This window comes from Phyllopteryx taeniolatus, chromosome 14, assembly GCF_024500385.1.
Source record: "Phyllopteryx taeniolatus isolate TA_2022b chromosome 14, UOR_Ptae_1.2, whole genome shotgun sequence".
In the NCBI taxonomy this organism is placed as follows: Eukaryota; Metazoa; Chordata; class Actinopteri; order Syngnathiformes; family Syngnathidae; genus Phyllopteryx; species Phyllopteryx taeniolatus.
The window spans coordinates 10,662,916-10,687,777 of NC_084515.1; the positions used below are offsets into that span (position 1 = coordinate 10,662,916).

At 44.0% G+C, this 24,862-nt stretch overlaps 1 protein-coding gene and 1 long non-coding RNA gene across 4 annotated transcripts; one reads left to right on the forward strand and one right to left on the reverse strand.

Annotated features, from left to right (window-relative positions):
- Positions 1–77: 77 nt before the first annotated feature.
- zzz3 (zinc finger, ZZ-type containing 3) lies at positions 78–24,832 on the reverse strand. Of its 3 annotated transcripts, none has more exons than XM_061797187.1 (12): positions 24,683–24,831; positions 11,690–13,382; positions 7,623–7,761; positions 6,907–7,054; positions 6,707–6,819; positions 5,364–5,435; positions 5,184–5,285; positions 3,554–3,649; positions 3,328–3,480; positions 2,435–2,569; positions 2,251–2,351; positions 78–1,034 (listed from the first exon to the last, which is right to left on the reverse strand). In XM_061797187.1, exons 2-12 carry the CDS (start codon positions 13,315–13,317, stop codon positions 890–892), a joined length of 2,832 nt encoding a protein of 943 aa, XP_061653171.1. In that variant the 5' UTR covers positions 13,318–13,382; positions 24,683–24,831; the 3' UTR covers positions 78–889. The 3 variants fall into 3 exon arrangements, with proteins under 3 accessions (XP_061653171.1, XP_061653172.1, XP_061653173.1); XM_061797188.1 differs by lacking the exon at positions 24,683–24,831 and adding an exon at positions 24,377–24,656; XM_061797189.1 differs by lacking the exons at positions 6,707–6,819; positions 6,907–7,054 and having other exon boundaries at positions 24,683–24,832.
- On the forward strand, positions 19,962–21,460 carry LOC133488821 (uncharacterized). Its single transcript, XR_009791749.1, has 3 exons — positions 19,962–20,329; positions 20,936–21,111; positions 21,212–21,460. It is a non-coding gene; the product is annotated as an uncharacterized LOC133488821 (long non-coding RNA).
- Positions 24,833–24,862: the final 30 nt, after the last annotated feature.

The window sequence follows — 24,862 nt, forward strand, 5'->3', positions numbered from 1 at the left end:
CTATTTGCTTGACTTTCGAGGTTCCACAGTCTACTTATCAAAATAAAGTCATCTGTGAAAAGAATGAATGGAAAAAATATTTTCACACTTTTTATTTCCACGCTTCTCCTCTAGCATTTTTTGTACATTATTATTATTATTTTTTTTTATTATTTATTTATTTTTATTTTTTTTACATAAGAACAGACTTGTTATACACAGATATTGAAGCGGAGGGGTTCCGGGGGGTCAGAGAGGTGAGAATGGGGTCTAGTCGAGCACAAACAGAATCTATGTGCGCGTGTCTGTGCATGTATATAAAATTGTGGCGCCACTGAGCACCACAAATTTTTATTTTATTTTTTTATTTTTTTTAAATAGATTAATAAAAATACAATCTTTTTTCATGGACTTTAGAACCAAAGGTTGACCGACAAAACATTTTTTTTTTTCCATTTCTTTTTGCTTTAAATGGCACACACACAACAGCTAGGGCCAACTACTGGTCACCATAAACACTTCACGTGGTCCATGGCGGCAAACACTGACGGATGAGAGAGTGGGGAAAGGTGGGGGGCAAAAAAAACAAAAACAGTGTTGGCGTTTGAAATGCGGCAGCGCGACAAACCGCCACTCTGTGACGTGCGGGAATGTTGCCTCCATTTTTTGTTTTTTTGTCTTTAAAAGATTTGTGAATTAAACTGGCTGAGGTGGCGGCCCGCCAAGTTGGCCACCTCCGAGCAGCAGCGGCATTGCTCTGCTCGCCCCCGTCTGCCTGCTGACATTCTGACATGGCAGCGGCATAAAGCTTGGGCGATGGAGCCATGCATGCCGGAGAAAGAGAAAGAAAGGAGAAGGAAAAAGAGAAAGAGTGTGTGTGGTGGAGATATGGGCGCCTGCCGCTCGTCCGTCATCTGTTGGCCGGGAAGTAGTTGGGGTCCAGGTAGTTGTAGCTGGTGCTCTGTGGCAGGCGGTAGTCACGGTCCAGGAAAGTCTCAGGCTGGTACACGGGGTCCAAGTGGTGATTGGGCTTGTGGGTCTCAGTCTTAAACAAGCTGGGCGGGGGGGTGGGGGGGGTGGGGGTGAGAGCTTAACGTTATAAGTTGCAGAATTATCAAACATTGCGAACTTACTAAGGTGTGTTGGGGACACACTCAAAGAAAGTGACTGAAATAAAGGAAATCATTTTTCAGGGAAATAAAGTCACACTCATAAGAATAGACTTTTTATAAGGAAAAAATGTTTTTTTAGATAATTTTAGATCAGGTAATTTTTGAAGTTTTTAAATTAGAAAATTAAGAAAAAAAGTCAAAATGTATTTAGCAAAATGTAATAGAAAATAAATATTTACATATTTTGGAGAACATTACCTTGCAACAGTCATAATCGTTAATTAATAAATTATGGCTTCAATATTTGCCATTTTAATGTTTCTACATCAACCTCGTAATGGCGGATGCAGTTGCAGCCTGAATCAAAGTACCAGTATATGAGATTTTGATGTTCCATCATGAAAAATATCTGTGTCTATGGATTAATTCACATTTTGCCAATTCTGTTTTCAGCCCTGGTTTAAAAAAAAAAAGTCTATTAAAGCAGATTAATCAACAGTAACTTTACAATGTGTTGACACCGGACGCAAAGAGATGATTTGCCTCCGCAGCTTGGCAGCCGGGGAGCATAATAAAATAGCGTGCACCAAGCAGCTGTTCAATGTGGATGCGACGCTAATGTCAGACATTACGTTCAGTGATTTCCGTAACAAAATACGGACGCTCTGTAACATTTGGCAGCTCTGAATGTGCTAACCAGTCACCCACCGTGCCGCCCTTATGTATAATATACCAAAAGAAACTTAAAATCCCACACAGGCATATATACATTATATGCATAAACCTAATACCTTGACTTGCATTTTTCATGTACAAAAAGTGCTACATAAATAAAATGTATTTTGATTTGAAAAGAATAACACTGGTCGTAAATCGTAATCTGATGAAAAGGAATATTGTATAGTAAAGCTGTCAATTTTAGAGAAAAGTAATTTTTGAAAAGACAAACGTATAAGTAAAGCAGTATTTTGTGAAGAAAACAAATATTTTTTCTAGTAAAAAGGGCGTAATCTTTTATGAGGGGAATTAATGGATGGATTCCAAAGGCGCCATCTTCTGGCTGCATAAAGAGCTTCACATTATTACTATCAGTATGGGGACTTCAAAGTGTTGTGTGTGCCTAATGGTAGGTAGTGTGTATGTGTGCGTCCAAACTAACCAGTCTGAGCAGTTGGCGCAGAAATCCACAGCGTTGTCCTGTGGACAATCCTGACAGTGCCAGCGCACACCCTGGATGGGATCCATGCCGCACACGTCGCACTACACACACACACGCACATCGAATGTGAGTTACACACATTTGCGGTCGGTGAAATGGTGCTGATCATGGCAATCTGCGTCACCTTGTATCCCAGGTGTTGCACGCCGCCTTTGTCCTCGCGGATCTCCTGAATCTTTTGTTTCTTCAGCCGCTTCAGCTCCACCAGTTCTTTGTACTCAGGAAGGTTACGCAGCTCCGCGGGGACACCATCCTCATCCTGCGAACACAGAAACACAATGAACAAAAAGTTATGATTTACTGGCAGCCAGACCAATCATCTGTACTGACCAACTCATTTAATATCAAGAAATAAACATGAGAAAGTGTATTGCCTCAAGTTTTATTTAAAATTCAATACAGGCGCCAGCATTAGCCACCAGTTTCTCAAGCCGCATTAACGGATTTCACAAGGAACTCTTGTGGGATGGAAGACAACTTCTCGTATTTGCCCTTCAAGTTCTTCCAAAGTCGTTCATTTGGTTGTATAGACTTGCTCCTTTAATCATGGAACATACACACAAAAAAAGGTGAAAAATATTACAAAATATGAATAAGTATTTTAAAATAAGGAGTTACTTTTCAATCACCCTGTATGTATGTGTGTGTATATATGTATATATATATATATCTCTCTCTCCCCATCTATTTTCTGAGCCGCTTCTCCTCACTAGGGCCGCGGGCGTGCTGGAGCCTATCCCAGCTGTCATCGGGCAGGAGGCGGGGTACACCCTGAACTGGTTGCCAGCCAATCGCAGGGCACATACAAACAACCAGTCGCACTCACACCTACGGGCAATTTAGAGTCACCAATTAATGCATGTTTTGGGATGTGGGAGGAAACCGGAGTGCCCGGAGAAAACCCACGCTGGTCCTCAGAACTGTGAGGCTGACGCTCTCACCAGTCGTCCACTGTTCCACATATATATATATATTTATATATATATATATATATATTTTAAAAAACTCCACCCTTACCGAGTCATCTGCAGTCGGGTCGTGCATTGCACTGTAAAACACTGCCCGCTCTTCGTCGTCATCGTCCATGAAGACGGGCGGCTCGTAGGAGGTGAGAAACGTCGAGGGCCTGAAGAGGTGCTTGTTGAGGTGATGCTGCCTTTTGCTGGACGCCTGATTAACAACAGGGAGCGTGCTTTTGGTTTTGTTTTTTTAAACACTAGACGGTGCCAAGGTCTTTGTGTACCTTCTTAGTGTACATGTACAGGTTGGGGGTTCTTCCAGGCACAGGGATTCCAGCTTTTGTCAGTTTGATGAAGTACTTCTGCACTCTGCTGGCAACCTACAGCCATGTCACAGGGAAACGCCAACAGAGGTCACACAGGGAAAACAAACAGATAGCCACATACAACATAAATGTACTTGGTAGAGGTAATGTGCAAAAGGCACAAAGACTAAAACCTCCATTAAATCTTCACAATGTAATATCACGTTTTTATTTTAATTTTCACTTACCGTATGGATGACTGGCAATACAAAACCCACCGTTAAATCTGAACTTATTAAAATGTTCATGAAAATGTATATTCATTGATATAATACAATTTTACTATTAAGAAAAGTATTACTGTATCAAGAATTTCACTTTTGTGTTCATTGGACAGTGCACAACGGAATTGGGGTCGGTGAGGAATTGTTAATACTGAATTGAATTTTAATGAATCAACTAACCAAAGTTCCAGGCAAAATGTCCATCAGAAGCCACAGAATTCTTTTTAAATGTTAAATTGAATTATGTAAAATTGTGTACTCACATAATTCATATTTATAGTTTGACTCTTTTGAACCAAATAACCATTTTTTTAGACCGAGGTGGTGGGTTCCCCTTTTTAAGAGGGTGTGTTCCAACTACAGGGGGATCACACTCCTCAGCCTCCCTAGTAAGGTCTATTCAGTGGTTCTGGACAGGAGTCTCCGCCGAGAAGCCAAATTTCAGACTCAGGAGGAGCAGTGTGGTTTTTGTCCTCACTGTGGAGCAGTGGACAAGCTCTACACCCTCAGTAGGGTCCTCAAGGGTGCATGGGACTTCGCCCAACCAGTCTACATGTGTTTTGTGGACTTTGTAAAGGTGTGCGACCGTGTCCCCCGAGCGGTCCTTTGAAGGGTGCTCCAGGAGTATGGTTAGGATGCCCCCTGGACACCTCCCTGGTGAGGTGGCCGCAGGGACAACCTAGGACACACTGGAGAGACTGAGGATCGCCCCGGAAGAGCTGGATGAAGTGGCCGGGGAGAGGGAAGCTGCTTAAGCTTCTACACCCACGACCCCACCCCGGATAAGCGGAAGAAAATGGATGGATGGATAATTTAATTTGAATTCAGTTAAAAGCATTTTCAGTCACACTATACATCAGAAACCACACATAAAAGTGCATGAAAACCTTTAAAATGTTAAGTGTTTTTTTTCTTTTTTTATTTTCAAGTCTTTTATTACTGGTAGTTGAAATTGAAATCAATCAACCAACCACATTTTAACTCACACTATGTATCAGAAGCCACCCAAAAATGGCACTGAATATTTAAAAAAATGTAAATGTGGATTTATAGTATATCGGTGGCATCACGGAGAAATCTATGTCCAAATTTGGTCAATTTCATAATTTCACAAATCGATATTATTAGTCAGTCCCCAAATGGGTCTGTTATTTTTACAAATGATTTACCAATGTAAAGTGCTGAAAATGTCTTACTCTCTTTGATGGTTCAATGTTAACGGCTCAACAAACATGCTGTTTTTGGGGGGGTTTCCTGAAAAGTGATGGTTTTGGAGACAATTCTGCCTGACGACAATGATATGTAAAATCATTTATTTCATTCACCTGTTTTGCCGTCCGATTGCCCAACTCGTCTGCAATCTTCTGCCATCTTTTGGACTCCACTTCCTCTGGAGGGAACTTGAGAAGGAGCTGCTCCAGTTTCTTCTAACGGGTCCAAACGCAACACCGAGGTCGTGTGATCATGAACAACATGTCTGACACGCCACTGTGTATTTGTATTACCTGCTCCTCCGCCGTCCACAGCTGGTTAAACGTGTGGGGCTTGCTGGATTGACAGAGTCTCCCCCGGATCATCTGTGAACACACAGCAACGGTAACCAGGATAGTAAAAGGCAGACGCATATGGCACTAATAACCAGACACATAGCACCAGTGACCAGGTTTCTTAAAATGTCAGTCACATAGCACCAATGAGTAGGGATGTGCCGATACAACCTTTTCAGTTCAGATAGGATACAGATATTGCAGCCTTGAGTATTGGCTGATACAGATATTGGTCCAATACAATATCAGCACAAATCCTCCATATTTTGTCATAGGAATGTTATAAAAGGCTTCAATCAATTGATATTACTCAGAGAACAATAGTCAGCAACAGTAAGCATGAAAAAAACGGACCCATTTATTATTAACCAATGGGTTACATAAAGGTTAACCTTAAACATGAGGAAACAATATTCAATTAGAAAATCCTGGGGAAAAACAATTAAATATACACACACACACACATTTAAATATAAACATCCCACCAATTAACTTAAATAAGTTCACGTCCATTCTTTCTTTCCCGTCAGTATGTGGTGGGAACGGCATTTGTGTTCTGAACGTGTGACAATACACTTTTGAACTTCTTTATGCATCTGGGGTATTGTTTTATCGAAAATGTCACGGCGACTAGGAATAATGCAGTGGGGCTCGAGGTGTTTGTACTGCCCCTGTTTGTGTGTGTGCAAACAAAGCAGACACATCGCACCAGTGACCAGGATGTCAAAAGGCAGACACTCGTAACCAGTATGCTAAAAGGCAGAAGCGAAGCACTTTGTGTTGAATTTTAACATATGAAAAGTGCTATATAAATAAATTGGATTTGACTTGGTAACTAGGATGCTAAAATGGCAGACGCATGGCACCAGTAACCACAATGTTAAAGGGCAGACACAAAGTACTCGTGGCCGGGATCTTAACTCATTCCCTGCCATTGACGGCTGTTAAATACAAATATCCATGTTTATATGAAGGTAGTAAATGAGTGACATAGCATCCATAACCAGAATGTTAACGGCGGACACATGGCACTAGTGACCAGAATGTCAAAAGGCAGACATATTGCACTAGTATCCGATATGTGAAAAGGAAGACAGATAGCACCCACCAGTAACCAAAATGTTAAAATAGTAAACATGTAACACCATTCAGCAGGATGTTAAAAAGACAGACGCACAGCACTGGTGATATGGGTGTTAAAATATAGACACATAGCACTAGTAACCAGTAGGTTAGGAGGCAGACACAGCACAAGTAACCAGGATATTAAACCCTGCTATGTGATGTGAGTTCAGTCAAACCTGCGTCTGCCTGCCATTCTCTAGGGCGTCACTAGTGGGCAGTGAGGAGTAAAAGGTGCCGGTTTCACACCCTTTCTTGGGCTCAACTGGACTTTTTGGTCTGTCAGGCAAACCTAAACAGGATGGAGGGGGGGGCAGCAAATTAAAGTAAGTGCGGCATGTGAAACGGCTGCCATTTTGGACAAGCCGCAACGCCACACCTTTGTCAAAGATGAGCCTGAGCCGCCTGGTTTTGCGTTTCTTGTCACAGAACTCCCTCTGGAAATTGCCAAGGCCGGATGTGTACTGCTCCCATGCCAGGTCCGGGAGCTGAACGACGCGCTGGGGGCACGGGAGACCCAGATTTACCTGACAGATGCCACAAAGAAAAATAAATAAATTTGCATTTAAAGTAGGACTGGGAGACATGGCCTAAAAATTAAATTATATTCCTTTGTTTTCACTCTGCGCTTTTCAAAAAAATTAAGACATTATTCAAAAAAATTTTGCTTTTTGATTTTTTTTTCCCCCTTCCGGGACTTACTTTATTCCTCCTGATACCAAACAAGCTTTGAAACAATGTGCAAATGTTCAGCATGACTGACTCCCTGATTGCCTTCCACCGGGCTTCTTGTCATATGCAAAACAACTTGAAAATGATTTTGCTCATGTTGTAAGCTTCATAGCGGGAATTATAGTCGGTGGGTTTTTTTTGTTGTTTTTTTTTTTTTTTTTTTTTAAATAGGCCCTTGAGGGATCAAAAGAGTAACTTGGAACAGGGACTGTGCTTTTGGAAACCATCTCCACTCTGCTCATAGCCATGTTGTTAGTGCACTTCAGCGAGGATGTGCTTTTCACAATGGAAGCCACAAAAAAAAAATAATAATCATCCTGCTAAATAAACAAATACATTACAATCGATATATATTTAGGTTACCCTCTTCTGCAGCTGCTCCACAAAGCTGATGGGGTCGGCCAGTGCCTCTCTTTGGTGCCGCGCCAATGTCTCCAGGTCCAGGATGGCCTGCGCGCGCTGAGCCTCAAGAACGCCGATGGTCTGCAGCAACCTCTGGTAACTAACACAGGCAAAACATAATTTGAATGACTCAATTCCGGCTAGCGTGTCACTACCTATCAGAACAGTCACGTCAAACACAAGGGCTTGCGGCAGCATAGAGTTTGACATTTTGTGGAGGTGGGAGCAAGGCGAACTGAGTAGGACTGACTTAAGAGAGAGGCCTGTCAGCATGGCTACACATCCATTCTCCTTTAACAGGGCGTGGCAGGGTCCTCACGAAGTACTCGCAATGACCTTTGAGAGGCAGTGACGGGCCACGGAAAATACAAAGTAGTAGAAGCGGCAGCTAGGCTCGCTGTTAGCTTCTCAGATAACGCCAATGTAGTAGCAATGTAATTTCTATTGCGTTAAGAAGGTGGACACGCAACATGTTCCTCCATTTGGTAAATCGGACACCATTTCATGTTTGTTAAGCCTACAGGGAAATCCGTGGCTCAGGTCTTCAATTAAAAAAGACAAATTATTTTTTATTTTTTAAACTATACTTAAAACCACACACTCTTTGATAATGCTAGGCTGAATGCATTATGACTTAACATTGCAGAAAGATGTTACATCGAATGTGTGTAAATTGGGATGAAAAAATAGTTGGGATTATCAAGTATAATTAGAAAAGTAACAAACGTTAACTGGAATACAGGGGGTTCTCAAAGATGACAAAAATTCAGAACGCATCATGAGCTATAACTAACCTATGCATTGCCAAAGCAGTAGTAAAGTTATAGTTACAGTAAATATCTGATGGAAAAGACTTTTAGGCCAGAAAAATAAAAAAATCAAATGCCTTGTGCCACGTGACCACGAATTCAGTTCATCTAAATAGCGAAACCTCGTATGCGGCACCATTGTAAACCAAGGACTCCCTTTGTATTGTTTTATGTGTGACACAGATTTCAGACTGTAATATTGTACATCCCCAATGCCAATGAAGTTGGGACATTATGTTAAACAAATAAAAACAGAATACAATGATTTGCAAATCATGTTCAATACAAGTTCATCAGTTTGAACATTAAATATCTTTGTATATTTAATGTTCAAACTGATAAACTTTGTTTTTAGCAAATAATTAACTGAGAATTTTATAGCGACAACACGTTCCAAAAAAGCTGGAACAGGTGGCAAAAAAGTGAGAAAGTTGAGGAATGCTCATTAAACACCTGTTTGGAGAATCCCACAGGTGAACAGGCTAATTAGGAACAGCTGGGTGCCATGATTGGGTATAAAAGGAGCTTCCCTGAATTGCTCAGTCATTCACAACCAAAGATGGGCCGAGGTTCACCTCTTTCTGAACAAGTGCGTGACAAAAGTCGAACAGTTTAAGGACAATGTTCCTCAACGTACAATTGCAAGGAATTTAAGGATTTTATCATCTACGGTCCATATCATCATCAAAAGGTTCAGAGAATATGGAGAAATCACTGCATGCAAGCGGCAAGGCCGAAAACCAACATTGAATGCCCATGACCGTCGATCCCTCAGGCGGCACTGCATCAAAAACCGACATCAATGTGTAAAGGATATCACCACATGGGCTCAGGAACACTTCAGAAAACCAATGTCAGTAAATAAAGTTCGGCGCTACATCCGTAAGTGCAACTTGAAACTCTACTATGCAAAGCAAAAGCCATTTATCAACAACACCCAGAAACGGCGCCGGCTTCTCTGGGCCCGAGCTCATCTAAGATGGACTGATGCAAAGTGGAAAAGTGTTCTGTGGTCCGATGAGTCCACATTTCAAGTTGTTTTTGGAAATTGTGGACGTCGTGACCTCCGGGCCAAAGAGGAAAAGAACCATCCGGACTGTTATGGACGCAAAGTTCAAAAGCCAGCATCTGTGATGGTATGGGACTCTGTTAGTGCCAATGGCATGGGTAACTTAGACATCTGTGAAGGCACCATTAATGCTGAAAGGTACATACAGGTTTTGGAGAAACATATGCTGCCATCCAAGCAACGTCTTTTTCATGGACGCCCCTGCTTATTTCAGCAAGACAATGCCAAACCACATTTGCACGTGTTACAACAGCGTGGCTTCGTAGTAAAAGAGTGTGGGTACTAGACTGGCCTGCCTGCAGTCTAGACCTGTCCACCATTGAAAATGTGTGGCGCATTATGAAGCGTAAAATACGACAGAGACCCCGGACTGTTGAACAGCTGAAGCTGTACATCAAGCAAGAATTACACCTCCAAAGCTTCAATAATTAGTGTCCTCAGTTTCCAAACGGTTTTTGAATGTTGTTAAAAGAAAAGGTGATGTAACAGTGATTGTAAAGGTGATTTTTTTGGAATGTGTTGCAGCCATAAAATTCTAAATTAATGATTATTTGCTAAAAACAAAGTTTCTCAGTTTGAACATTAAACATCTTGTCTTTGTAGTGTATTCAATTAAATATAGGTCGAACATGATTTGCAAATCATTACATTCTGTTTTTATTTATGTTTAACACAACGTCCCAACTGCATTGGAATTGGGGTTGTACAATAACTATGAACCTTCAGATGCAGAGTAACTTGTCAAATATGTGGGACCAAATAAGACTCCAAATAAGCTCCGCAAAAAGCCCCGGTTTCCACCAGGTACTACTGTTGAGTTCGATTCAGTCGATTACCACTTCATGTTGCCACTTTTTCAGCATCCTGCTACGTGGTATTAAAACATCGTCCTTTAATTTGTTGACAGATTTGTGATCATATAGTGGGACCTCAGTTTACAACGGTTCCAACATCCTTGTTCCAATGTAAAAATACCTTGTTATGCAGGACACCCTCAGTTCCTACCGTATTTGTTTTTCAAACAACTATTTCCTGACTTAACTACTGCATTCCCACTTGTGTAAATCAGGAAGTGGTACAGAAAATGGATGGATGGATGGAAGGTTTCATTGCCACTGTAGGAACAAAACTAAAGGTAAACTGAGGCCCGCATGTGAAAAATTAAATCTGGATTTACCATACTGGAGCCAACTGGTATGTACACGCTCCAGTGTCAAAGCCTAAAAAATAGAGTCATGCTTTCTTTAAATGACTCCTGGCCTTGTATTGATCCATGTTCCTGGGCTCGAGTGAACCTTGTCGCGGAAACTCAATCCAATTAGTTTGCCGCATGCACTGGTGGTGAAATCAGAGGCCCGCCAGCGGTCAATTTGAAACATTCACCAATACGAGTGAGACGTTGGGGCGATTGTGTTTCAATGGTCTGCGCTGCTGTGAGGACACATCATGAACCAGCTTTAACGGAGCATTACATGACCCCCTATAAAACTAAACTAGAACATTAAAACAAAAGTTGGTTGCTGAAGATTGAACAGTCATTACGCCACTATGAATCTACGGGATTTTGCTTTGTAGCTATTAATTCCAGGAATAGTCAGGAATAGTTTTATAAAATGCCACTAGGTGACCATCATTCTACAAACTCATTCCCGTTACTTCTCTGTTGCTGTCCATTGTCTTTAAAGGGTGAAGGCCGAAGGTTTTACTACACAGTTTACGAGTGGACCTACTTGTGAGTTTTCTAAATTACGAGATGTTGCTTGGTCAATTTTTTGCTTTGTGTTGATATGCCGCTGCTAGACAAAGAACGCCATAACATCCACCCAACATCACACATCTCTCAGAATTTGAGATTGGAGAAATTTGAGTTTCGAGCTCAGTCACAGAAAAAAATTTAACTCCTAAATCAAGTTACCACCATTGTCATGGAGCAGATTGTGTTCCACTTTGGAAGTTCCATGGTATTACGCTACATTATTTACATTTTTACCAGCTACAAATCCCATAAAAATCAAGAGCGTGGCGGGATTATTTGACAGTACACACGGGTATAAAGGCAACAGTGAAAAGATTCGGGTGAGCTACACGATTGTGGCGGCAAAGGGAGGGTGACGGGGGAACAAAATCACGTCAAAGCTCCTCGTACATACTCTTTGTTATGTTTCAGAGCCAGGTGGTCAGACTCAAAGTAATACACATCTGGCTCCTCCTCTTCCTCCTCCTCCTCCTCCTCCCCCTCTTCCTCCTCCTCCGTTGTGTGACTGCACGCTGCTTCCTTGCAGACATCCGGTCCCAATACGGGGCCACCGTCGTCGCAGGCTTTTTCGTCTCTGGGCCCCACACATGTGGTCTCCTCGTTGTCGGGTGGACACAAAGAGTCAGAGGGAAGAGGGAAGTCCTCGTCCATTCCTTCCACCGACTCCCTGTCCTCCCTCAGAGGCCCGTTGTCTCGAGGCGGAGAGCAGGTCTTGGTGGAGGACGTCTTGCGGGGTGAAGTCCGCAGGGTGTATCTGTGTTCATAGAGCTCAGCAAAAGATAGGGGCGTGCACCCGGGCTTGGTGGGCGGTGGGGTCGGTGCCAGCGGGGGCGTTGTTTCTCCTGAGTTGTTGTTGTAGGCGGCGGAGGAAGGCGAAGCGGCGGCGGCAGCAGCAGCATCCGGAACAGGCGTGAGCAAGCGACCATTGGCATCGCACTCGCTGTCCATCACCTGCTCCTCGGCAGCCAGACACAGCGGGTCACCCACCACATCCACCTCCACGTCCTCTACCTCCTGCTCCCTGGCCACCATCAGCTCAGGGAGTGGGTCCTCTGGAGGGGCTGGCGAGAACGACGCAGATGACTCCCCTGAGGCAGCGACCTCCGTGTGCACCGGACTAGAGTTCGTACAAGGCACCGTGGGGTGGGGCGAGGGGGGTGCCCCGGCCTGGCCGCCGTTGAGCAGCGTCAGGCAGCTGGTGGCAGAGGCGGGACTCGGAGACTCCTCGACGAGGGTGCTATGTTTCTCTGCTGCGACGTCCCCAAGCCCGTTCGAGGCCTTGTGAGCGTCGGGGGACAGCGGCGCCCCTTCACACTTCATCCGACCATCTTTTACCAGCTCTCCTTCCTCTTCCCCGAGGACGGGTGAGGCAGGAGCTAAGGTCGAGTTCCGGGTGGGAATGTCCTCACAAGTGTCGCCCTTGCAACGCTCTGGAACTGAGACAGCACTCTTGGGGCTCACTGCGTCCTCCTCGTGTCCCTGAGATTCCCCGGCGCGGGAACACCGCTTGGCCCTTTTGATTAAAGGAGGGGCATCCGGCACCCCATTCCCTTTATCACAATGTTCCGACTTCTCAGGGCTAACGTCATTTTCTAGACATGAGCTGCTCCGTTTGCGGGGTCCTGCCGACGGCTCCTGCTCGGCTTCCAGATAACTATTTGAGTCCTTTGAGTCATTAAACCGTCCCTGCAGCAAGACCTGCTGATCAGAGTCCTGGATCGACTCGTTCTCAGTGTCCTCTTTAGCTTCCTGCTTTGTCTTCTCCTTCTTAGGGTCTGGTTTTGACTCCTGTTTGTCCTCCTTCTTGGACCCCTGCTTGACGTCCTGTTTCGACACCTGCCTGGAGTCCTGCCGAGACTCCTGCCTCTTCTTAGGTGAGCGGGCCCTAGGAAGCGGAGACACAGCCGTCTCGTCTGGCTGGGCGATGCTGCGGTTCCTGAGGGTGCGGCCACAAAAGTTCTCGTCCAATCCATTGAGCCCCACCGATGACCTTGTGACGCGCGAGGAACGGGACGCGGCCATACTACGGCGGGTGCCTACAGTCTCCTCATCCTGGTGCGTTCTCCAGTGTGGCGGAACGTGGGCACCTGCAAAGACACGCACCAGTGAATTTAATGTAAAACTGTACACAAGTAATGTACTAACATCATGTATATCTGCCTGTGCCTTTCACACAGAAACTGTGTGACTGAATATGTTTGGGTTTTCAAAGGTGGGGCCTGGCCTGGTGATTGACATGGGCATCAGCAAATGAGTGTAGAGTTGGCTGGCTGTTAACTGGCTAAGCCATTTGTGAGTCTGTCTGTTTGTGCCCAATGACAGCTCATGTATGAAATGTTTGCTTTCTTACTGTTTGTTGAATAAAGTGATTGAAAGTGCACTGGTGGCTCCGTCTATCCTTGACTACTTGCGGGTCCATTGCAATACATTCTAACTAGCAGTAGTAGGCTATACTAAATTAGCTAACATCGATACGTTACCTTGTGTTGGCGATCGTAGACATGTGAGACACATTGCAGTATTGCACTTTATCTTCCTTGTGAAGTGAAATTATCCCAAACTTTTGACATTCACTGCCTTTTACAGACACTTTCCTCCTGGCTTGGCACCATCGCACCAACATTTTTCTACACTGAGTGGTGCATGCAACTGCAGTAGCATTAGTCCATGTGCTGGAGCGGAGCTTCGAGGCAGAGATTTTGCTTCAAACTCTTTTGGAAATTGAGTTATTTAATTAAATGGTACACCTCTAGCAAAAACTGATGAGAGATGGCGGGGGGGGTTGAAGTCGACCCAGGAATTTGCCATCTTCCGACGTACTACAAGAGGCGTAACAGAGGTGGAATGTTGCCTGTTTGCAAGGACTCACAGTCTATGGCGGCTTGTTTTGCAAAGAATTGTCAGTATGCTACAGTGGGAACAGAAAGTTTTCATACCCCCTTAAATTTTTCACTTTGTTATATTGCAGCAATTTGTTAAAATCATTTCAATTCATTTATTCCTCATTAATGTACACACGGCAACCCATATTGACAGAAAAAAAAGGTATTGCTGAAATTTTTGATGATTTATTAAAAAAGAAAAACTGAAATATCACACAGCCATAAGTATTCAGACCCTTTCCTGTGACACATTTAACTCGGGTGCTGTCCATTTCTTCTGATCATCCTTAAAATGGTTCTACACCTTCATTGGAGTCCAGCTGTGTTTGATTATATAGATTGGACTTGATTAGGAAAGCCACACCCCTGTCTATAAGACCTTACAGCTCACAGTGCATGTCAGAGCAAATGAGAATCATGAGATCAAAGGAACTGCCTGAAGAGCTCAGAGACAGAATTGTGGCAAGGCACAGATCTGGCCATGGTTAAAAAAAAATTCTGCTGCACATAAGGTTCCTAAGAGCACAGTGGCCTCCATAATCCTTAAATGGAAGACATTTGGGACGATCAGAACCCTTCCGAGAACTGGCCATCCGGCCAAACTGAGCAATTGGGGGAGAAGAACCTTGGTGAGAGAGGTAAAGAAGAACCCAAAGATCACTGTGGCTGAGCTCCAGAGAAGCAGTCAGGAGATGGGAGAAAGTTCTAGAAAGTCAACCATCACTGCAGCCCTCCACCAGTCGGGGCTTTATGGCAGAGTGGCCGACAGAAGCCTCTCCTCAGTGCAACACATGAAAGCCCGCATGGAGTTTACTTATAAAAAAACTGAAGAACTCCAAGATGGTGAAAAAATAAGATTCTCTGGTCAAAGATGAATGAACTTAAATTATTTTAGCAAATGGCTGCAATATAACAATATTCTAAAATTTAAGGGGGTCTGAATACTTTCTGTACCCACTGTATATCGGACATTGCGCTGACGCCGCCACGCTTCTAATTATCTAAACAAGGCTACCCGCACCGGCTGTGTGAATGACAAATTTGGGAAAAACTGTCTGAAAGAAATAGACGAAAATTTACACCAATTTTTCAAGAAGGCAGCATATCGTTCACACAGAACCAAATGAAGCAGGAGGTGAACACACAGGGGCGGCTTCCCACAATCAGATATTTAGGTGACGTCGGGAGTAGCATATAGAGTGGGTACGGAAAGTATTCAAACCCCCTTAATTTTTTCACTCTTTGTTATATTGCAGCCATTTGCTAAAATCATTTAAGTTCCTCTTTTTCTCCCCTCAATGTACACACAGCAAATTGATTTTTTTGCAGATTTATTACAAAAGAAAACCTAAAATATCACACCATAATTATTCAGACCCTTTTCTCAGTATTTAGTAGAAGCACCCTTTTGAGCTAATACAGCCATGAGTCTTTTTGGGAATTATGCAACAGGTTTTTCACACCTGCATTTGGGGATCCTCTGCCGTTCCTCCTTGCAGGTCCTCTCCAGTTCTGTCAGGTTGGATGGTGAATGTTGGTGGACAGCCATTTTCGGGTCTCTCCAGAGATTCTCAATTGGGTTTAAGTCAGGGTGCTGGCTGGGCCATTCAAGGATAGTAACAGAGTTGTTCTGAAGCCACTCTTTCGTTATTTTAGCTGTGTGCTTAGGGTCATTGTCTTGTTGGAAGGTGAACCTTCAGCCCAGTCTGAGGTCCTGAGCACTCAGGAAGAGGTTTTCGTCCAGGATATCCCTGTACTTGGCCGCATTTATCTTTCCTTCGATTGCAACCAGTCGTCCTGTCCAGGTGATGAGCAGTGCCTGGTTTTCTCCGCACATTCCGCTTAGAATTAAGGCCAAAACGTTCCATCTTGGTCTCATCAGACCAGAGAATCTTATTTCTCACCATCTTGGGAGTCCTTCAGGTCTTTTTTTTTTTTTTTTTTTTTTTTAGCAAAGTCCATGCGGGCTTCCACGTGTCTTGCAGGAGAGGCTTCTGTCGGCCACTCTGCCATAAAGCCCCGACTGGTGGAGGACTGCAATGATGGTTGACTTTCTTGGACTTTCTCCCATCGCCATCTCTGGAGCTCAGCCACAGTGATCTTTGGGTTCTTCTTTACCTCTCTCACCAAAGCTCTTCTCCCCCAATTGCTCAGTTTGGCCGGAGGTCCAGCTCTAGGAAGGATTCTGGTCGTCCCAAACGTCTTCAATTTAAGGGTTATGGAACCTGCTCTTAGGAACCTTAAGAACAACAGAATTTTTTTTGTAACCTTGGCCAGATCTGTGCCTTGCCACAATTCTGTCTCTGAGCTCTTCAGGCAGTTCCTTTGACCTCACGATTCTCATTTGCTCTGACATGCACTGTGAGCTGTAAGGTCTTATATCAACTGGTGTGTGGCTTTCCTAATCACGTCCAATCAGTATAATCAAACACAGCTGGACTCCAATGAAGGTGTAGAACCATCTCAAGGATGATCAAAAGAAATGGACAGCACCAGAGTTAAATATGAGTGTCACAGGAAAGGGTCTAAATACTTATGGCTGTGTGATATTTCAGTTTTTCTTTAGTAAATCTGCAAACATTTCAACAATTCGTTTTTTTTCTGTCAATATGGGGTGTTGTGTGTACATTAATGAGGAAAAAATGAACAGCTGAGGCAGCTGATGGGTACCGGCTGGCCAAGCGGAATGCAGCTTTGATGGTCGCTGAAGCAAAAACTCGGGCATGGGAGGAGTTCGTTGAGGCCATGGAGAAAGACTTCCGGATGGCTTCGAGGAAATTGACATGCCTTCCCATGAGGGAGCAGAGTCTGAGTTCTCTGAGGCGGGCTCTCCTATCTCTGGGGTTGAGGTCACCAAGGTGGTTAAAAAGCTCCTCTGTGGCAAGGGCCCGGGGGTGGATGAGATTCGCCCGGAGTTCTTCAAGGCTCTGGATGTTGTAGGCCTGTCCTGGTTGACCCGCCGCTGCAACATCGCGTGGACATCGGGGAAAGTGCCTCTGGATTAGCAGACTGGGGTGGTGGTCCCCCTTTTTAAAGGGGGACCGGAGGGTGTGTTCCAACTACAAGGGGATCCCACTCCTCAGCCTCCCTGGTAAGGTCTATTCAGGGGTGCTGGAGAGGAGGGTCCGTTGGGAAGTCGAATCTGAGATTCAAGAGGAGCAGTGTGCTTTTCCTCCTGGCCGTGGAACAGTGGACCAGCTCTACACCCTTGGCAGGGTCCTCGAGGGTGCATGGGAGTTAGCCCAACCAGTCTACACAACCAGTCTACATGTGTTTTGTGGACTTGGAGAAGGCGTTCGACCGTGTCCTTCGGGGGGTGCTTCGGGAGTATGGGGTACCGAACCCCGATACGGGCTGTTCAGTCCCTGTACGACCGGAGTTAGAGTTTGGTCCGCAAATCCGGCAGTAAGTCGGACTCGTTTCCGGTAAGGGTTGGACTCCGCCAAGGCTGCCCTTTATCACCGATTCTGTTCATAACTTTTATGGACAGAATTTCTAGGCGGAGCCAAGGCATAGAGGGGGTCCGGTTTGGTGGCCTCAGTATTGCATCTCTGCTTTTTGCAGATGATGTGGTTCTGTTGGCTTCATCAAGCCGTGACCTCCAACTTTCACTGGAGCAGTTCGCAGCTGAGTGTGAAGCGGCTGGGATGAGAATCAGCACCTCCAAATCTGAGACCATGGTCCTCAGTCGGAAAAGGGTGGTGTGCCCTTTCCAGGTCGGGGATGAGATCCTGCCCCAAGTGGAGGAGTTCAAGTATCTTGGGGTCTTGTTCACAAGTGGGGGAAGAATGGAATGGGAGATTGACAGGCGGATCGGTGCAGCGACTGCAGTGATGCAGACTTTGTATCGGTCCATTGTGGTAAAGAAGGAACTAAGCCGTAAGGCGAAGCTCGCGATTTACCGGTCAATCTACGTTCCTACCCTAACCCATGGTCACGAGCTGCGGGTCGTGACCGAAAGAACAAGATCCCGGATACAAGCGGCCGAAATGAGTTTCCTCCGCAGGGTGTCCGGGCTCTCCCTTAGTGATAGGGTGAGAAGCTCGGTCATCCGGGAGGATCTCAGAGTGGAGGCGCTGCTCCTCCACATCGAAAGGAGCCAGATGAGGTGGCTGGGGCATCTGATTCGGATGCCTCCCGGACGCCTCCCCGGTGAGGTGTTCCGGGCACGTAAAATCGGGAGGAGACCCCGGGGACGACCCAGGACACGCTGGAGAGACTACATCCTTCGGCTGGCCTGGGAACGCCTCGGGATCACCCCGGAAGAGCTGGATGAAGTGGCTGTGGAGAGGGAAGTCTGGGCGTCCCTGCTAAAGCTACTGCCCTCGCGACCCGACCTCGGCTAAGCGGTAGAAAATGGATGGATGGCTGGATGGATGGGCTGCAATATAACAGAGTGAAAAATTTAAGGGGGTCTGAATGCTTTCCGTACCCAATGTAAAATATTTTTTCAGACAGTGGCAGCTGTTTTCAACAAAACATGGTGTGAGAAGGGTTAGTCAGGGTAATCATGCTAATGAATCTAAAGAGAGCAATAAAAAGGTCAAGTCATTCTAAAGTCACATTCCGTTATTAAGTTGGTGTCCTTTGCAGTTGTAAAAGGAGTTCAAAAGGTGCGCATCGATCAGTTCCACGGAGAGATCCTTTAAATGTGCAGCGACCGGTCAAAACATGTTTAATGACACTCATTGGCCAGGCTGGGTCCAATCCAACCTTCTCAACCGACAGTGAAGAAGCGCAATCCTTTTAAAGCTGAAAAGACAATGGCGCTGTTCAACGTAAAGTGACCGTTTTCGTGTCATCATGATAGCTGGAGATTTTTTATTTTGAAGTTTCTACTCCCTGTTTTTTTTCCCTTGATAAGTACGGCAGGGTATTAAGGTCACCTTAGTGAGAGAGAGAGAATAAACTCGATACGTGATTTAAAATTGTCATGACATTTTAAATCAAGTGTATGTGATTTAGAGTCATCATAAAGTTATGATGAAATTTCAAGTCATCATGATGAGATTTAAAGTAAACATTGGACGTGAAGATCCTGGTTAAGTGATAGTGTGATAGTGTGAACATATAAATATGAACAACTGACTGGAGCGTATCCTGGCATGGCAACAGAGTCCCATGTGACCGCCGGTCGTCAATTATTGACGTTATATGTTTGAGTCCATCTGTTTGTGCTGTTATGGCTTTTATTTATTTAAATATATTTATTCTCAGCCGTTCCAGTTTTGACAAAATTTTTGTGAACAAAATATTTCGATTTGGAACTTATGCAACTGGTGGGATGCATTTGAGCCCATCTGTTACCGTTTTTATTTTGGTAGGTTTCTACTTCCTGTTTTTGTTTTTCTGTAAACACAGCATATTGATTTGGATCTTCTGCAACTGTATTTGTGCATTTCAGCCCATCTGTTTGTGCTGTTCCAGCTTTTATTTTACTAGGTTTCTACTTCTTGTTTCTGTGCCCTTATGAGGCCTCTCAGTCGGAGATGGTTTCGGACAACTTTTTGTTAACAAAGCATTTTGGTTGGAACTTGTGTGACTGGTATTGTGCATTTGATTCTATCTGTTTGTGCTTCTTGACTTCTGCGTGAAGATGTAGACTACTACATTAGCTACTCGCACTTGCTAGCTACTAATCAAAACGTAGTGGTCCTTGTTCATTAGTAGTTGGTTTTGTGATATTATCCCTTCAAAAAATGTTGCGCGTTTTTAACATATTCTATATCAGAGTGGCTAACTTATTTTAACCTGACAGTTAAGAATGAAATTGTCAGTAAAAACACAGCCTGCAGAGTCAATAAAGGTTTACCATGCACACATTACTCGCACTATGCTGACGCCGCCTGCTGAGAAGGCTAACGTGACGCATCCATGCATAAAACAGGAAGGAGGGAGGAAGGCGAAAGGAGTGAGCAACTGGCCTTGAACACAACACAACAAATTAATGAAGCGTGCTCGTTAGCTCCACTCCGGAAGAGAGAAAAAAAAAACAACAGTGATCAGCTCGTTTGAACAACTGCTAACATATTGCGGTTGTTACAGCTTAGTGGGTAGATGCAGGGGTAATTAGCTAACACGCTAACAAATGCTGTCTTCAGGTGTACGTTATAAACAAGGTCGCGTTGAAGACCTACTTTGAGTGGAATGTGGTAAGACGCAGGAGCTACAACACTATTTCTTATTTTGAGGCTAAATTGTATCTGAATTAGACGACACGGTGGCCTCGCCTGATGTTGAACTAGCATCAGACCACATACATCCAGTACATGAACACTGGCTACAATGGAAGTAAAGAGCAACATTTAGGTTCCTGAGAATCAATTACTCCTAAGAAACCATAGAAATAATCTGTTTCAGGGTCAAATTGGCAGAATATAAAACCTTTACAGGATATCCAAGGGGAGGATGCCTAAACTTACAAACTCATTCTTAGTTATCAAGGCTCTTTCACAGAAAGATCAAGAAAAATTGCTGCATAGCACAACCTGGCATTTACCCACCTATGCCTCTTACATGGAACGCATCAAAGGTGAAATATTGCCGCAACAGGGGTATTTAACGTTAACGCCCTGGCACTAGTGATGGGATGAACAATACTGGTGCGCCAGCACTGTACCGAGCACACAAGAGTGAAACCCCGTATTGGTGCGTGTATCGCTTTTAGAAAAATCTCGTGTGACCGATACAGGAAGTGTGTCGTTTGGATGTGCCGCGCCAAATTGTGTTTATAACGGAACAAACTGTCGACGTTGCAGATTTGTTAAATGGAGTTTTGCTGATGTTGTTGGATTTGGGATTTTTGCTTGCCCTCACCTTGTTCCATTGACTTCATGGATCTTACATCAATAAGAGCACTTCATCAATGCTGAGGCATTATAGAGCTCGGCATGGCAATGAAGAATTGGCAGATACACTCGTGTGAGTACCCCAGGTATGTTGAAATTCTCACAAAAAAATTACATTTTCAAAAATAGTTTATTACACACAAAAGGCTTTGTGTGACTGTAATATTGTTTCATTTTGGCTTGCAGTTCCTAACAAGCAAGCAGTGGATGGGGCTGTGGTCAACATGGTTATCAAAGACTGTCAGCCACTCACCATTGTTGAAAATGAAGGATTCAAGGAGCTCCTGAAGCTTATCAACTTGCAGTTAAATTTTTATGCTCGCCACCTTCATCTGTACCCTGTGAAATAGTTTTTTCTAAGGCAGGGGAATGGGTGTCTAAGAGGAGAAATCGCCTTGGAGCAGACTTTTGTTCCTCAATAAAAATGCATAAATCAATAAATTTTTAGTCTTTTATTTCATATGATTGAACACTTAAGTTAAAATTCCATACATAAGTTAAAAATTTTAATTGAATTTTATTATTACAGACAAATTTGCTATATTTTACATAAACTCATTTTAGCATTTACACAAACAAGGTTTTAAGTAAATTTTAAACTCTTATAAAACAACTCAGCAAACAAACTAAGCAAATGAAATTATACAATGATGAGATCATATTTTAAGGACTAGTGATTAAATATTTCACAGGCTGATGTTGGGTTTTCAGCATGTAAGCTTTTCCATCTTATTTTCATTTTGTTTACCTGCAGTGATTTTAGAACTACTGCAGGGGTCACTATTGAGTGACCAACAGTGTCAATACAGTTTGTGTAGTGTGCTAATACACTCCTTGAGGTATCATCATCCCATCACTACCTGGCACTGCGGAACACCCATACACACAGGCACTGCCGCGCCTCTATTACGGCTCCTATCCTACTTCCGAAGGTGGAAGGTTACAGGGTCGACTTCACCCCCATTCCGTGATGCTGCCTTTTAAACAAATCAGTAACGGTGGAAAAAAACCTGAAAAATATCAGCTTTTACAGATGGTGTCGACTTTTTAATTAACATCCTCTTGGGAAAAAGGCCTGTTTTTTTCATTTGATTGTTTTATATTTATGGCCCACAGTGTTTTTCATACAAATATTTACTGTAATTAGGACTTCACTACTGCATTAGGCCCGGTACACACATTAAGACAATCGGCTTGTTTTGTGCCGATTTTGCCCATTCCCGACCAAGGCCATAAAACGGCAGACAATCTTATAAGATCATCGTTTAAGCTTATCCTTAGGTCTGAGGCGTGTTAAGAGTGGATTTGTCCCGATTTTAGGATATGAAAACAGGTCAGGGCCAACAATCTTAAATAATGACCGTGTCCAATATTTACAACCAAAACTCTTCATGTGTGTGGGGAAAGCCCACGTCGCCCCAAGTCCTGACGCCGTGAGTTGTGACATGGAACAGAATATAGCCAATCAAGACGCAACCTGACTCAGCAAAAGAAAGACTGTAAATAAAAACAAACGTCTTACCCAGTGTTTTTTTTTTTTAATAAAAGTGGGTTCCCCCAGATGGCAAGATGTATTTTCCAAAGCAATTCATTTTTCGGGGATATCGCCATTTTAAAAGACTCTCGGCTTCGGCAACACTCTGGAAACATTGGCACATATCCGGAAGTGTTTCTTCTTGTTTTGTGAGATCATGTGAGATTTTGAGATCGGCAACACAAAATATGACCAAAACTGTTAAATGCCTGATTTTTTTTTTACTTTACGTGTGGGGTCTGTCACAGATTAAAACTCTAAGATTTGAAATACCCTTGTGTGTTTAACAGGCCTCAGTGTAGGTTAGTGATTTGACTATGGTACCCATTACTTGCGTGAAAATTTGGGTAACATCGCCGCCATTGGAAAGGAACTCCGTCGTAAACAGAGGAGGACCCCTGTAAATAAGATACTGGCAGTGTTCTACCAGGCTCTATACTAGGACTACAAATTTCGACATTGTACTCTACATATCACAATTACTTTGGTACAGTAGAGAATAGGTGGCATTCCACGAGGCTCTCAATTAATGTAATTATGACTACTCCTGCCTTAGCTCTGGTTTGTGATAGACTATGGCAAGTTCCAACCTAAGCACAAGTTTGGGTTACGTCACAGTCGTAGCAACAGAACCCCCCCCCCCCCCCCCTCCGTACATCATCTCGGTAGTTATTTTGTAAAAACATCATTCAACATTGGCAGCCAGTTTGTTTGTTTGTTAGTTTGACATTTGCCTCTTACGGCGTAAAAGCCCCAAGCAGGAAACATCCGACTTGGCAGCATTCTGGAAATCCAACGTTAGCCACCATTTTGTTGGAATCACAAAAATCCCAAGCAAAAATTTGAGAAAAAGCAAAATGCAGAGATAATCTTGTCATGCACCATAAATTTTTATATGACCTTCAAACTGTCATTTTTTTAATGCAAAATTTCAGAAACTTCTGAATTGAGCTGTATTTGTTCCTACTTCCTTCGCTTCAACTTTCTGCCATTGTATATAAACATTGATGAAGTCAATAGTGTGTGTTAGCACCTAATAATATATGGCAACACTAACTATAAAGGAAAATAATAGAGTCAGTGATAGTGTTCGGAGTTTGATGCAGTTTGAGATGAGGCTCCATGCTAACATTTAACACATCCTCTTTTATAAAAAAATAAAATTAAAATAAAAAATAAAAAAGTACTCTCCTAACTTGGAAGTGATGTTAACATGCTCAGCATTCACAATCTCGTCCAAAAATGACAAAAACATGTCATTTAGGGCAGTTTTATAGGCGACAATGTGCACAATTATGCCTGCATACACACCTGCTAAACAAGCCGAGAGCGGTGGCTAAAGTCAGCTTGCTAGCAATTTTAAGGGATTTGTTTCCCCCCAAAATTTAAAGCTTAGTCTGCTTGTTACTTTGTGTCCACTTTTGTCTCCCCGCTGTTGTGGGAATACTTCCACAAAGGCCTAGTGGCATCGTGACATCCACGGGGTAGCGTTGGCGTGCAACCCGGGTAGAGTGCTCGGATCCCCGGATCCTCTCTTGGCGTCTTCCACGCTGGACCGGTAGCTACTCGGCCAACAGCCACAGTTCAGGCCGGGCGTACAGTCCATTCAATTAAATTAAATAATAAATAAAATACAAGTGTGATGTTTTACTAACAACCCAGCTGGGGGAGGGAGAGGGCGAGCTAAACGTTAGCGACAACTTCACCGCAAAACGCCGCTCGGTCAGCCCTTTAATCGGGATAACTCCCGTTAGCCCAGCGGCTAAACACTGCATTTATCGTGTGCCGTAAACGGTTGAAATTAGGAGAGTGGCTACCTAGGGAGGCTCCGGAGCAGCGTGGGTTCCACGTTAATCCATTCGACTCGAGAAGTGTCTTCGCTAGGCTAGTCGAGTTGATAAAACCGGTGAGGAGAATCGTGGCAGTCTGCCTGTAGCTTCGCGTTAGCCAGCCTAGCTTAGCCGATTGTTTCGCTCCCAACTTTGCAGTTTAATTCGCAAACGGCGTCGGTCCTCCACAAACAGACCCGGCAACTGTCTCGTTCCGCCCCCGCGCGCGACTACCAAAACACTCGATGGACCGGCTAAGCGTTTGCGGAGTCCCGAAAAAAATGTAGCACGTACCTCACTTCCGTACGTTCGCTGCACGCTCGCTCGCAGCCATGTTTTCACAGTGCAGCCGACCGCTCTGGCTTGGGTGTGCGAGCACATTGAGGCGAGGGCGACATTCGTGTGCCGCACTCGGCAACATGTTTGCCTTCTCATAGCCTGGAAATGCCATCAAATGTGGACCAGGAGCTATGT

Coding starts and splice junctions, on each gene's coding strand:
- zzz3 (XM_061797187.1), bottom strand. CDS start 13,317: ATGGCCGCGTCCCGTTCCTCGCGCGTCACAAGGTCATCGGTGGGGCTC. Junction 3,481..3,553: donor TGTACATGTACACTAAGAAG/GTACACAAAGAC, acceptor GTTGTTAATCAG/GCGTCCAGCAAAAGGCAGCA. Junction 2,570..3,327: donor ACCCGACTGCAGATGACTCG/GTAAGGGTGGAG, acceptor CTGTGTTCGCAG/GATGAGGATGGTGTCCCCGC.